This window comes from Staurois parvus, unplaced genomic scaffold (assembly GCF_062004578.1).
Source record: "Staurois parvus isolate SC_StPar_1 unplaced genomic scaffold, SC_StPar_1.0 ptg000195l, whole genome shotgun sequence".
Lineage (NCBI taxonomy): Eukaryota > Metazoa > Chordata > Amphibia > Anura > Ranidae > Staurois > Staurois parvus.
The window spans coordinates 11,129,441-11,145,239 of NW_028317991.1; the positions used below are offsets into that span (position 1 = coordinate 11,129,441).

General features: G+C 42.8%; 1 protein-coding gene across 13 annotated transcripts in view; it reads right to left on the minus strand.

The window, feature by feature from the left end:
* The window catches only part of SON (SON DNA and RNA binding protein), a 134,083-nt gene that overhangs the window by 60,766 nt on the left and 57,518 nt on the right, over positions 1-15,799 (minus strand). For all 13 annotated transcript variants that reach the window (XR_016312805.1, XR_016312803.1, XR_016312801.1 and 10 more), the window contains exon 3: positions 1,845-15,680. Coding sequence is in view for 6 of the 13 variants with exons in the window: in XM_089677951.1 (XP_089534077.1) it covers positions 1,845-15,680 (13,836 nt within the window). In the remaining 7 variants the exon portion in view is untranslated. The remainder of the gene's footprint in view (positions 1-1,844; positions 15,681-15,799) is intronic.

Below are 15,799 nucleotides of genomic sequence, written 5' to 3' on the forward strand. Positions count from 1 at the left end.
GGTTTAGTATCACTTTAAAGTTCACGATTACCATGGCCAACAGTTGGGCTTTTGGAGAGGTCTGCTGTAGTAAGATGGCTTCAAATCAATTAAATGTGCTCCACCCACTCTCCGCTGCTGATATGCCTCCTGTCACTAGAATAAAAAAATGGATATTAAAGTGCCTCCTACATATGGTAACAGTTAAAACTGGCATCTCTCGTGGCCCACACCTTCAATCCTTACAGCTATTAAAAAGATACCAGTGCCTGAAGAATCTTCAAAAATGGTTTCCTCCTCCTAGCCTTTATACCACCACAGTATAGATTCTGCAGATTTTTAAGGCACTGATAATATCGTCAACAAAATAAATAGCAGCAGGAGAGGTAATTATTTTTGGTAGTTCCCTTTCCTCATACGTCCTTACCTTGCCTATAAATTGTAACATAAATATTACCTCCTCCTTCTGCTGAATGCCCTATTACTGGATGTCCAACAGCAAGCATTGGACAGCTTTAACTTTAGCAATAACTTGAAGTTATTTAACCCAAAAAGGAAAAAAAAAATATTGCAATTTACCAATCCTTAGATGTGGTGGTTGCATTATTATTTTTATTTATTTTTAGGGTTTTTTCCTTTAATTTCACTTGGTTCCACTCTAGACGGAGGAGCAACAGAGACCACAGGACAGCATTATTGTCAATCTGAGGAGAAGGTAGTGTTAGATGGATTTAAAAAAAAAAAAAAAAAAACATTAAAGCTGACCTGCTTTCTAAGTATTTACAGCAAAAAGTTTCTTTTGGGATAAAGGTTCTACAGAAAATAAAAGCAGACCATTGTAAGCATAAGTGTTAAATGGTTTGTCTCAACCCTCCAACTGCCACTTTTCCTAGACAGCTCAATCTGTTAAAGGAAGCTGAAAGAACAGACTCACTGGCAGGATCAAGAGTAGAAAATAAAGCAAAGAAAGACCTAAAAAAATGTAAGACTTTGTATGCTACAACATAACACATTTTTGTTTGTGCTTGAATATCATGTCATTTGAGGCCAATGCACCACTCTCTCCTTACATGTTTCAGTTTTAAAGTAGAACTTCAGGTAACTTTTTTTTTTAACCTGCAATGTAAAGAAAAGTTTCATGTGGGGCGTATTTCAGTTTAAAAATCATTGTACTTTATTTAATATTTACACTTTCATTGAGGCCGACTAGTATATTTATTGATATACTTCTGTGACTGCAGCAATGGACCAATACTGTACACAGTTCGCATTTAGCTGCGGGTACAGTAATCCCATATGCTGCTTATGCCTGCCACCCCGGTGGCTAACTAATTTAGTTTCATCTATTTAAATGGAGGAAAGGGGTAAAAAACTTCACAGAGCACCAACAAAAACAACATGTTCTCCCAATTTGACATGTGGATTGGGAAAATAACGTTTGCATCCCTGACCTCTCCAGGTTATTGTCTCATGTATTGCATAACTGATCAAATATGAAACAATATAACAGACAATAAAAGAATATGGACAGCCATAGACGAATCGAAATTTGGCCAGTTACGGCTGAATTTTGATCTGTGGGCAAGTCAACCAGCCAGTCAGGTTTTTTTCATGCGATTATTGCCGGAGGCTATAGTCATAGCCATAATCCTTGTATTCTGTTGTTGGAATACAATTGAGCAGTGGGAGGAATTCCCTCAAAAACACAGTCAGTGTTGATGGGGGAATCGAGCGCTTTATTTTCCTGCAAACCTCTTTTGGTTGAAGGAAAGAAAATTGCATAATGTATGGCTTACTTAACTTTACAATCCACAACACACTTTCAGTTCAAGTCTATAAAAACATAACAAAAAAAAAATTCTTACCAAGATCTGTGAGACGTTTTGGTGATCTGACACAGTCCATTGATTGGTCTCTAGATCTTGATCGTTTTCTACGAACAGGTGACCTGCTAAAGCTTTTTCTCCTTACTGGTGATCTTGAACGTCGCCTTCTAACAGGGGACCTGCATGGGCTTATTCTTCTTGCAGGAGATCTTGATTTTTTCCTTCTTGGAGGGGTTCGACTTTTCCTTCTCTGTTTGATGCTATAATGTTCTTTAGAGCTAGACCTTTTCCGTCTTTTTTCATTTGATTTACCTTTGTCTCTTGAGGAAGATCGTGAGCGTGTTTTCCTTTTACGGATTATGTTACTTTGAGAGCGACTCCGAGATCGATCAGATTTTGACTGAGCTCGCTGTTTGTTTTTCGGTGATTTTGGGGTTGGAGATTTTGACTCTGACCTTCTTTTGCAGGCAATAGATGGCGTTCGGGAATGCCTTTTGTGAGAAGTAGATGAGGATCTGGATCTCCTTTTTCTGGAAGCAGATGATGATCGAGAATGTCTTTTGCGTGTTACTGAGGTAGAATGGGAGCGCCTTTTGCGAGCAGCAGAGGAAGAACGCTTTCTCCTAAGGGGAGATGGGGTGCGGGAGCGCCTCCTGCGGGTTGCAGATGGAGAGTGTCTTCTGTGAGAAGCAGAAGCTGAGCGAGAACGTCTTCTGTGAGAAACAGAGCGGGAACGTCTTCTGTGTGACAATGAAGGTGAGCGAGAACGTCTCCGTCGACCTAATGATGGAGATCTCCTTCGGCGTGTTACAGCTTGCAAAGGTGAATGCCTTCGCCGAGATACAGATGATGATCGTGAACGTCTCCTGCGAGTAATGGAGGAAGATCGTGAACGTCTCCTGCGAGCCACTGAAGATGATCGTGAGCGTTTTCTGCGGTGAACAGAGGAAGAGTGAGACCTTCTCCTCCTAACTGGAGAGTGGGAACGAGAGCGTCTCCTACGGGCTAAAGAAAGTGAGCGAGAGCGCCTCCTACGAGCTATGGAATGCGAGTGAGACCTTTTAGGGTCTACAGATGTAGAGTGGGATCGCTTTCTACGAGACGATCGGGACCTCCTCCTATGAGCTGCAGATGGAGAGCGAGAAGATCTCTTGTGGGCTACAGATGTTGATCGAGAACGTCTCTTCCTAGATACAGACCTAGAACGAGATCTCTGAAATCTTGCATCAGAAACTGAACGTGATTTTTTCCTTCTAGTAGCAGATTTTGACCTCGATTTTCTAGTTTTTACCACAGACTTAGAACGAGATTTCTTCACACGTGTCACCGACTTTGAGCGTGACCGTTTTTTTCTTGTGGTAGATTTTGATCTTGATTTCTTTCTGTCCTTTGATCGAGAATGTGAGCGTGCAGACCTGCTTGCACGTTTTGAAGGTGAATCACGTTTTGTGGATGTGGAAAGAGAATTTAAAATATCAGTTTTTAACAAAGACTTGGAACGGGAACGCTTGTTAGAGACTTTAACAATAGGTGATTGTGTCACTGATAACTTTTCCTGTTCAGAAACGTTCACCAATTCAATGTTATCAGAACAGGACTGCACCACTGAAGTGTCACATGTATCCAAAATTAAAGATATTTGCTCTTCTTCTGCAGTTGCAATAGGAGGTGCTGATTTCAAAGCATCCTCTGTTAACAGCGAATGCACAACAGAATCTTCTGCTAATAACAATGAATGCTCTCCTTGGCTTAAAGCATGTGGGGTAGTTATTTCAGACAAAATTGGCTGTTCAAGCATACATTTTGTTTCATCGCAAGAAGATTGGGAAGATGCTAGCTCCTGTCCAAATTCAGCATCAAGAATTGTAGAGGCTGGCTGCTCAACTAACATTTCTGAATTGTTTAAGTCTGAAGCATGAGTCATAATGGGAGCTCTAGATGTTTCATATTCAACACAATCCAATTCTTTTGTTGAAATTATAGAGATATCATTTTCTTCAGCAGAACAAAGATGTACTTTAATTGTTTCTGTGCAAACACTGGATACAGAAAGCTGACTAACAAATGGATTTTCAGATGCAGCAAACGCAGCAGAAGTCTCTTCTGGTGGATCGTTTGCATTGCTTAAAGATAGATTCCCTTCACAAGATTCTGGCTTAAAAACATGCATAGTAGTCTGGTCAGAATCATAAGGCAATAGCTCAGGAGGTGTGTGAAAGACTGAAGAATCCTGTTCAGAAGAATAGTCAGAAATATTCTGGAAAGGGTTTGCAGGCTGCTCAGAATCATAAGGCAAAAGTTCAGGAGGTGGTTGAGAGATAAATATAACTTGTTCAGATGAAGATTCGGAATTATGTGTATATAAATGTGTAGGTTGTTCAGAGTCAAATGGCAAAAGGTCTGGTGGTGTAATTTTACATTCATGATCAATCTGAATATTATCCACAGAATCCTCTGCCACATGTGTCTCAATTTCAGCAGATAATGCAGAAACCTGGACAGACATAAAGCTGTGTACTTTATCTTGAGTTTGTAAGGACAAACTGGTAGAAGGTTCTTCAGTTTCTGCAGACAATACTGTGACAAACGCCTCGGTGCAAATCTGCCCTGGGAATAAAGGTTCACTTCTCATCAAGGATGTGCTACCTTCAACGGTTTCATCAAGCTCAGGAATGTCTCCGATTTTAGGATTGCTTAGAATCTGTTCATTCTTGGAATAGTCTTTATCCACACCTGTCTGCTCAGAAGCATCCAAAGAGGTTCTTTCTTTAGCACTCACAAGAGGGTGCTCTTGGTGAGACTGGTTAGGTCTATGCGATTTATTTTCTGAATGTGGAGAACTGCACCTTATTAATGGTTCATTCTGCAGTAAATTATCAGGGCTAGAATAAGAATTGTCTGAAAGTACTTCAATCTGAGCTGTTAACCTATCTAGAGGATCACATTCAAAGATTTCTGTACTTTTGTCAGTCAGGTGCTGCTCAATGGTATCAGAGTTTTTATCACCTTCAAATTTGTCTGACTGTTCTTGCTGTTCTACACTTGGAACAGCCCTGTCTTCAAAATTAGCATCGATACTTGATATGGTTCTATCTGTCAAGGAAACAGAATCAGAAGCGGCTCTGTCCAGAAAGGGCATACTAGGCTGCTCTGGGCTGATTTTAACAGGACTGACCTGTTGAAAATCCTTGCACATGTCATTAAGAGACAGGTCAGCACTAAATCGATTTTGTTCATCCAAAGGCAGGCCAGACACATTCAAAAGATCAACAGAAAGAACTTGGTTGGTGCTAAAAGATTCTTTATTCAGGCAAGATGCTGGTGAGGAATATTCCTCTTGATTGCAATGTTCTGAGAACTGTGGCTGGTCAGAGACAGTACAATCTTCCACTAGATCCAGCTTTTTTTCAGGCTGTTGATCATCCCTTGTATACTGAATCTCCGGCTGTAGCTGCATTTTGCCTGATGGAGACTTCTCAAGTGATGACTGATGAAAATGACTGGAATGGTCACGCTCTAGATTATGACTACTGGAAGTTGATCCATCCAGTTGGGCTGAGTCAGAGCTAAAACAATGTCCAGTTAAATACTGATCAGAGTCTATATAGTCTTCCTTTGATACCAAATGGGCAGGAATTTCAGAAGAATCCTCAATGAGAGATTTATTTGCAGCATTCATCAGTTCTTCTGAGGAGATTTTATACGAACTCTCACAGCAATCTTCTAAAACTGGTTTACTCAGCTTCGGACTATTTTTATGCTTTTGAAGAAGACTTGAGCAGGGTACATCTAGCAAGGGTCCAGTTGTGTTGGCATCAAAATTTTCAAGCAAAGAATTGTCAAATCTTGAATCAGACAGAGGTGACTGTATTAGTTTATGATTTTCATCAATATCATCATGGCAGGATGACTCATGGTTCGGAGAGAAATCAGAACTTGAATTAGATTTATCACATTGGTTGTGGTTATGACTGGAATATGTTTCAACCAGCTGTGGGTGAGTTATACTGGAGTATGGCTCAATCAACTGGGGGTGTTCTGGGCTGGCATACGATTCCACTAGTTTTGGATGTTCTGCACTGGCACATGCCTGAACCAGCTGCAGGTGCTCTGTGCTGTCATATGGCTGAACCAGCTGGGGGTGATCTTGACTGTCAAATGGTTGCACCACCTGGGGGTGCTTGGGGCTGGTGTCTGATTGAGCTAGCCGATTGTTCTTTGGGCTGGTATGTGGTTGTTCTGCCTTCAAGTGTTTTGGGCTAGTATATGGTTCATCTAACTGTGGATGCTCTGATCTGGCATGTGGTTGATCTACTTGTGAATGTTTTGGGCTAGTGGATGGATGATCAAGTTGTGAGCACTCTGTGAGGGCATATGGTTGAACCAGATGTGAGCATTCCATGCTGTCAAATGGCAAAACAAGCTGTGGGTGTTGTGGGCTAACACACAGCTGATCCTGCTGCTGGCGCTCTGGGCTGCCATATGACTGCACCACCTGTGGATCTTTTGGGCTGTCATATGGTTGAACCAGCTGTGCATGTTCTGGGCTGTCATATGGCTCAGTCAGCTGCGGCTGCTCAGGGCTGTCATACGACTGAACAAGTTGTGGTTGCTCAGGGCTGTCATACGGCTGAATCAGCTGCGGTTGCTCTGGACTGCCATACGGCTGAATCAGCTGCGGTTGCTCTGGACTGCCATACGGCTGAATCAGCTGCGGTTGCTCTGGACTGCCATACGGCTGAACCAGCTGTGGTTGCTCTGGACTGTCATACGGCCGAACCAGCTGCGGTTGCTCTGGACTGTCATACGGCTGAACCAGTTGGGGACAATCTGGGCTGGTAAATGATTGAATCTCCTGTGGGCACTCAGGGACAGTATATGATTGAACAACTTGTAGATGTTCTGAGTTTGTAAATGGTTCTAAGAGAACGGGCTGTGGCTTGGCAATTGGTTGCTCCGGCTTGTGCTCTGAGTCAGCATAGGGCTGAACAAGCGGAGGACTCTCCAAGTTAGCACATGACTGGTTCTCATGTGGACTTTTTGGACTAGTGGATGACTTTGGGCTGGAATTTGGATGAACAAGCGGTGTCTGCTCTGAATTAGCAACTGGCTGGTCCAGCAGTGGATGGTCCGGGCTGTCATATGGTTGAACTAGCTGAGGACACTGTGAGCTCATGCATGACTGATCAATTTGTGGACTTTCAGGGATGTCAAATGACTGAATTTCCTGCGAAAGTTCCCGACTGGCAATGGGTTCAACCAGCTCTTGGCTGTCTGGACTGCCATATGGTTCAACAAGTAGTGGGTGCTCTGGACTGACATAAGGTTCCACCAGCTGTGGACACTCTGGGCTGGCATAGGGTTCTACCAGCTGAGGTTGCTCAGGACTGGCATAGGGTTCTACAAGCTGGGGGTGTCTGGGGCTGCCATGGTGTTCAATCAGTTGAGGGATTTCTGGGTCAGCACTTTTGTCTCCTGGAATTCGGCAGCTAGGACTCACATATGTTTTAACTTGCTCCGGATAATTAGGTTTAGCAAAGTAATCAGTTGGCTCTGGGCAGGGTTCCTGTTGCTGGAGGTGATCTAGGGTGACATGGTGCTCAATCAACTCCTGATGGGAGTGGTCATGGCTAGAACCAGTTTTAACTATTGGAGAATGATCAGAACTGACACAGGAAGCAGCCAGTACAGTGCAATCAGATACAGCACCTGGTTCACTTAGTATCTGGCAGTCAGATTCCGAATACTCAGTGACCAAAATGGGATGCTCTGGACTGGACTGGACTATTAATACATTATTACCTGGACCATGATATGGGTCAACCAATGTAGCTTCATTAGGGCTTATGTAGGACTGCACTGGACTAGGACAGGACTCATGTATTAGGCTGGGGCTGGAGTCAGCATGCAAATTAATTACTGAAGTGCCATCAGTATCAGATGCTGGTAACAATGGACAGTCTGAGTTGGTACAAGATGCAAATAGAGTAGGCATGCCGGAGCTACCCTGATCTGGAGTAGATTCAATCAATGAAGTATTTTCAGATGTTAAACATGGGTCAAACAGTGGGGTATTGGATATATGTTCACTTTCAAGCTGAGATTCAGAGCTCACAGATATTTCATCCTGTGAAAGGCTGTCTGGCATTTCAGGAACAGTTGCATGTGTCAAAGGCAGTTCACTAGGCAGACATTGGTCTGAACTAGGCATAGACTTGAGATCTGTTTGATGTGCAGTCCTGTTAAGAGCTTCAGACTGCAGTTTTTTAGTGTACACAAGTGATTCGGGTGCACAGGAACTGTCTACAGATTCTCCAGCTGTCAAGGATATATCTAAGTAAACAGATGGTTTAGCTGTGTCTTCAAACACAGATTCACGGACAGCAACGTAAGAGGTGTAGCCAGGCATTAAATTATGAGCAGTAGTGGCCACATCTGGAACTGGCAAGTTTGTGGTAGCAGCAACATCAGGTACTGGAGTCTGTGTTGAAGCGGTCACATCAGGTAATGGAATTCCAGCAGCTACATCAGGTACAAGTGTCCCACTAGCCACAGGCACCAATGCTTCAGCAGTAACATCAGGCATCAAATTATGTCCTTCACAAACTAGATCATTATCCAAAGTATCAGGAATATGATCTGGTACAGGAACTTGAGCTTCACTAACAGAGTCTGACCTTGGTACCTGGGCTTCAGCTGTCAAGTCAGATCCAGGAACCTGGGCTTCAGTGGCTAGATCAGAGCCAGGAACTTGGGCTTCACTTGCAATGTCAGATCCAGGAACTTGAGCTTCAGGAGCCATGTCTGCACTTTGTATGTGTGTTCCTGAAGTGAGGTCAGGTACAGTCCATTGTGCAGCAGCAGCTAAGTCTGGAACAGACCATTGTGCTCCTGGTGCAAAATTCGTCATTGCCCACTGGGATCCAGCAGTGAGATCAGGTACAGTCCACTGTGTACTTGCAGTTAAGTCAGGCACAGTCCACTGTGCACCAGTAGCAACATCTGGCACAGCCCATGGTGTTCCAGCAGCAAGGTCAGGAACAGACCATTGTGTTCCCACACTTAAATCATGCATTGGCCAATGTGAACCAGCTGCTAAGTCAGCCATGGGCCATTGTGCACCAGCTGTCAGATCTGACATAGACCACTGAGTTCCTGCAGCAATATCGGGTACAGGCCACTGTGTCCCACTAGCCATGTCAGGCACATGCCATGGAGTTGTAGTAGTTAGGTCAGGCACAGGCAGTGGTGCTTCTGGTGCTAAACTGGTTACAGACATCTGCTGTTCAGGGGGAACACTGGGCACAGGAATTTGTCCATTACCATTCTCACTAGGTAGAGGCACTTCTGCTAGGTTCGGCACAGAAATTTGGCTTGCTGTATTCAAATTGGGTGCAGAAACCTGTGCTCTAGTAGAAAAATTGGATGCAGGTAATTGTGCTCTTGCTGCAATTGTGGATAGTGGTATCTGTTCCTTGGACAACTTTCCACCAGATCCTTGAGACTTGGCTTGAGATAACTGTTTCTGAATAAGAGACTTCAGTCCAATGCTATGTTTAAAAGCTGCTGCTTTTGATTGGGTAGTTTTCTTTTGTGGTATGGGAGATATGGACTTGCGCTTAGTTACAGGAGATTTATCTTTTAGTCTGGCTTGGGATCTTGACCGATGGCCACGCATTGGTGACTTGGACACTGAACGCCGTTTCTTTGTGGACAAAGTACCTGAAGTTCTAGAAGATGATCTAGAATGCTTTCTGGAGGATGACAGGGAACGACGCCATCTTCCTCGAGACCTTGAACGATGTCTGCGTGTATGTGACCGTGATCGACTACGGCGCCTTCGGGATGGAGATCTAGAGAGAGAACGTCCCTTGTTTCTTGAAAGAGACCGGTTTTTAGGTGATGTAGATTTTGAACTTGATCGAGAATGTTTCCTGTGCAGAGAAGCTTTGGAATGTGCAAGATGTCTCCTTGATACAGATATTGACCGTGAGCGGCTCGATGACCCAGACTTGGACCGTGTTTTTCGGACATCAAAATTTTTGATGTGTGAACTTTTCCTAACTGTGGATTTAGACCGCGATCTTCGACTACCACTTGGAGATTTTGTGTGCACTCCCTTTCTTCGAGTTTTTGATTTGGAACGTGAACACTCTGGTTTACCTGCAGATCTGACTCTTTCTGATGATTTTGAATGCGACCGCTTTCTCTTTCCAGAAGATTTGGATGGGGAATGCTTTTTTTTACTCTTTGATTTGGACTGTGATCGCCTCTTCCTTCCACGTGACTTTGAGCGAGATCGTTTATTTTTAGCAGATTTTGAATGAGAACTTTTCTTTCTAGATGATGACTGAGAGCGCTTTTTTCGAGAAATGGACTTCGAACGGGAACGTCTTTTTCTGGTTGTAGATTTAGATCTTGATCGAGAAGCCCGTTTCCTGTCCACAGATGGAGATCGGCTTTCCTGGGCAACAGATCTTGAGCGGTACTGCCGCTGCTTAACTCCCAATTTAGATAAAGCATTAGAAATGTGGGGGAAAGCATGTTTGATAGCAGCACTGGATTGGGAGTCATCTGTTTGGACAACATCTTGCTGCAAGACCTCTTTGCCATCTGATCCCACATTAGACAAACTCTCTGGTTGTAAAGCTTCTGGTAATAAAGGTGTGTCCAGTTGTTTCAGATGTAAAACATTCTGAGGTGATTTAACATTGGTCCTTGAAGAATCAACATAGGAAGAAGCACTTGCCTTTGAGGAAAGTGACAATGAACTAACTTTAGAACTTTCTTTATCAGAAGACTCATCAGATGTGTTGCATAACTGTGAACTAGCAAGCGTCTTGAAAGTTTTGCTAAACTTAAACTGTACTGGCATTGCTGCTGGAATCTTCTGCATTTCATGAACAACAGAGGTAGATATCTGCTGGGCTTCAGAGGTGTTGGGACAAAAAGACTCAGCGTATGATGCATATTCAACCTGTCCATGACTTTTTGTCTTAGTTTCAAAATCTACCTCTAGATTATCTTTTTTGTCAAGCTTAGAAACAGGTTTGATGTTGATCTCTTCTTCAGTAACTGGTTCAGCATTAATTTCAGGGCCAGAATTTTGTTTGACAGGCAAACTAGGAACATTCAAAGCAATGTAAGGGCTAGCTGATGTTATTTTACTATGGTTATCAGCCTCTAAGTCTAATCCAAGGGATTTTTCAGCAACTGTTTTATCTTCTTTACGGTCTTCATTTGTGTTGGTACAGTTAGAAATATTATCCAAATTCTGATTGTTGTTATCTAACAAAAAGGAATGTCCATTCGGTGAACTACTCTCTCCATCAGTTTGTTCCACAGTTGTCTTAGATAACGTATCAGTTAACTGGATACACATTTCCTGCTTCTGAGAAGGCATTTCCTTGGGGATAAAAATCTTGGATGTCTCAGGACACATTTTTATATCTGGCACAGATTCCTGTTCTGCCTCACATCTCAAGTTTTGTTCTTTATCAGCAACAGCACACTCTAAATGTTTAAGATCTACAAAAATAGCACTTGCTTCAGCATGACCACTAGCTGACATCGAGTCCATCTCATTGCTATCATCAACATGTATTTCATTACTGACAGGATAAGATTTCTTGATATCGATGCTCTCTGGAATCTCATTGCAATTTTTGGATTCATCGTTAAGTTCTTTTGCAAGATCTGCAGTGGAAGACACAGCATACTGATTTGAAGTAGCAGACACACATTCAATGTTTTCAGAGGAACTGTAAAGCGACTGGTCAAGTCCACCCTGTTTAACAAGCTCGGGTACTTCTCTGGAAGATGATGTACCAACAGTAAAAGATCTAGAGCCTAATGGATCAGATTGTCTAGATTTGAGAAAAATTCTGTTAGTTTGATCCTCAGAATGAGAAATCATGTCAGATGACAGAGTCTTCTGTAGGGAAAGATTAAGCTCATTTCCCAAGTGTGATTGGGATATGTGTGTTTCTGCTTGTGTTAATTCTACCTTTGGATTGCTTATGTAATGCACTTCAGTCTCACTTGGGTGTTCTCTCTCTGTAGAAATCAACAAGTCAGCTTTATCATATATACTAGGAAAGTTCTCATCAATTGTTTTTTGTGATGCAAAATCATTCTCTGCTGAAAAGCTTTTTGCAGTGTTGCCATATGTAATGTCCTTGTTTGTTTTCTCACTGTATGTCTGCTCTGACATAATAGAATAACTCTTTTCAGCCAACAGAGTAGTATGAGATGCTTCAACAGAGTTCTGCAGTACTACCTCATCTCTACTTAGCAAACCAAAGTTAGGAGTTGATGCATTTTCAGGATTTAAATGACAATTAGAATCAGTATCCGCTTGAGAAAAACATTCAGAAACTTCCTCTTTTAAAGTTCTTATCTGAATTTCGGATTGATTATTTAATGAGGATTCCAAACTAGTAATGTTGGTGGCAAGAAATGGATTTGGTTTTACTCCTGCATCAGACGTGATGTGGCTAGTGAAAGAAGCTTCGTGCATAGCGTCATGGATAGGATTCAAATCAATGTTACGCTCATCAATGTGTGAAACAGAGGTATCTTGCACAGTCAATGTACTAGAAAATTCTGTGGAGGTTTCTATACAAGATACAGTAGATGTTGAACGTGAAACTACACTATCATGTCTTTTGAAATCATCATCATTACTTATCGGATAGTTGCTAGATTCAAAGTGCTTCCGATCAGAACACTGGGCAGCCTCTACTGGTGAAGGATTCAAGGCCATCGTACAGGAATATTGATGATTGGCTGTATCAGTGTAAGAATGGTTGCCTTCTGCTTCAAGGCTGGTAAAATCTGAAGGTAAAGAGTGATTAGCAAACTCCAGTTCATTGACCATACTATACTGGTCACAAATAGTTGATTTAAACACATCAGGAGAGTCTTTATGTGTGGTTGAAAAGGTTTTCTCTATTTCAGAACCAGCGTTGTCCAACTCATGTTCCACAACAGACACTATATCCGGTTTATGACAAGAGTCCTCAGCAAGCTTTGCATTAAACATCTGTGAAGACTGAAATACTCTATCATTAAAAACTTCAGAATCTCCTGGTGAACTTTGTAGTTTAGCAGAATTAGCCTCTGTGAAGTCCAAAGAGGTTTGGTCAAAAGGCTTGTGGGGTTCTACTGAAATTTGGGTAGATGCAAGTATATCTTTATCAGATTTATCACTATAATGATTTTGCTGGGAATTTGAGTCAAACTGAGTGCATGACAAGTTTGAGTCAGATGATTTGGATGAAGAATCAAACAATTTTTGATTAGCTACTGATGAAACACTGCAGGAATCAATCTCTTGAGCATTTTCACTGGATGATTCTATTTGTTTCACTGGTATATCAGTTTTGTCCAGAAATATAGTTTCAGCTTTAAAAAGCGATTCTGAGGTCATCTGGGGAAGTTTACTTTCATCACTTATTGTTTCTGATGAGGAAGCAGGTTTAGCTTGCTTAACAGTTGAGGACATAGAAAGCTGCCTATCATCTAAAGGTGCGAGCCCTGAAATTCTTACTTTACTTGACGATCTAGAACGCGATTTGTGTTTTCGTTCAACTGATCTTGACTTGTGTTTTAATATGAGAGATCTTGACGGTGATCGTGACTGATTTCCTGTTTTGGACTGTGATGGTTCTCTAACTGAAGGTGAAGTAGACCTAGATCCTTTCCTAGCAGCAGAGGTGGATCGTGTACTTTGTCTTCTAGCATTTGAACTAGACCGTGAACGCTGTCTTTTTAGAATGGAACCAGAACTCGACCTTTGAAGTCTTTCCATAGATTTTCTTCTCCTAGACACAGAACTAGAACTCTGCCTTCTGGCAGGTGAGGTCGGCCGAGACTGTCGTCTCCTGGCAGGCGAGGCCGAACGTGATCGCCGCCTCCTGGCAGGCGAGGCCGAACGTGATCGCCGCCTCCTGGCAGGCGAGGCCGACCTTGATCGCCGTCTTCTGGCAGGCGAGGCCGACCTTGATCGCCGTCTTCTGGCAGGCGAGGCCGACCTTGATCGCCGTCTTCTGGCAGGCGAGGCCGACCTTGATCGCCGTCTTCTGGCAGGCGAGGCCGACCTTGATCGCCGTCTTCTGGCAGGCGAGGCCGACCTTGATCGCCGTCTCCTGGCAGGCGAGGCCGACCTTGATCGCCGTCTCCTGGCAGGCGAGGCTGATCTTGATCGCCGTCTCCTGGCAGGCGAGGCTGATCTTGATCTCCGTCTCCTGGCAGGCGAGGCTGATCTTGATCTCCGTCTCCTGGCAGGCGAGGCCGATCTTGATCTCCGTCTCCTGGCAGGAGAGGCCGACCTGGATTTGCGCCTCCTGGCAGACGAGACTGACCTGGACTTCCGTCTTCTGGCAGGTGAGGCTGACCTAGACCTCCTTCTGCCAGGTGAAGCTGATCTGGACCTGCGCCTCCTAGCAGGTGAGATTGACCTGGATTTGTGTCTCTTAACTGCAGAAGCAGACCTTGACCTTTGTCTCCTAGTAACTGAACCGGATCTTGACCTGCGCCTCCTGGCAGCTAAACCAGACCAAGACCTTTGTCTTTGGAGAATTGAACCAGATCTTGACTTCCTTCTCCGAGAACCTGAATAAGACCTTGAACGTCGAATCCTGGATACAGAGCCAGATTTTGATTGCCTTCTCTTTGCAGATTTTGATCTTGTTCTTTTATTATTTGCTGATTTAGACCTCTGTCTATAGTTTCTGCTTATAGACCTGGATTTTCTTTGCCTACTTGGTGACCTAGACCTTGTTCTAGAACAGTGTCTCTTCTCAGTTGTTCTAGATCTTGACTTCTGTCGCCTTTCAGGTGACCTGGTTCTTGATTGGTTTCTCTTGACCACAGATACTGATCTCCTTCGATTCCTTATAGACTTTGACCACCAATTTCTTATTGGGGATTTAGAATATCGAGAAGTTCTAGATCTTGACCGCTGCCTCCTTGCTGGAGACCTGGAGGTTGATCTTCGTCTTTGACCTGCAGAACTGGATCTGGATTGTTTTCTTTGATCACGAGAGATAGAAGATGATCTCTGCCTAGATTTAGGAGATTTGTTGCTGGTTTCAAGACTCTTTGGAACCTTTACTAAAGACCTAGATCTTGATCGATGCCTTGAGTTCGACCGTGATTTTTCCTTGGATTTGTCACAATTTGACTTTGACTGGGATCTTGATAATGATCTACATCTGTTACTTGGGTGAAGGGAATCTTTTTCACTGTTAATGTCTAATGGACTATGTACTCCAGGACTTGTTTGTGTATATATCAGCAGAGATAGTCCACTCGGCTGTGGTTTAGCAATTTCAGAAGCCTTTTCAATAAGTGCAGTGGATTCATTGCTTTGCTGAATGACCAGTGCTGATGCTTCACATTGCTCTTTAAGTTCAGTATCACATGTCACAGAATTTGAAGAAACATTTTTACCTAAATCATTTGGGCATTTTGGGCCAAAGAAACCAGAATCTACATCTAACAGTAATCCCATGGGTTTATCTTCTATTGCAGAACTAATACTTTGTGTGTTCACTGAAGCTAGTACAACTGTATTTGCATTTTCTGGCTTGGATGATAAGGTGTCCACAATTCCCTGCTCTTTTGGAGGTGATGAAAATGCTGGTTTCCACACAGATTTTATTTCTGAACTGACATTCTCTTGGTCCTCAACACTCGAAACAGATTTTGATCTTTTCTCATGTTTCTCTTTTTTCTTTTTCTTCTTTTTCTTTTTGCTTTTATGTTTTTTGTGCTTCTTAGATTTCTTTTTTGATGACTCTTTCTTTACCTCATCATCAGAGGTTAATTCTGCAGATTTTATCTCTTTTGATGCACTGTCTGTTTCCAGAGCTGTAGGAAAGAAATTAAACTTGTTAAACAATGTCAAAAGAAAACTTTAGGAAATATTACACCTGACAAAAGACACCTTTTTCTATATACACACAAAAAAAAATTAGATTTATAGATAG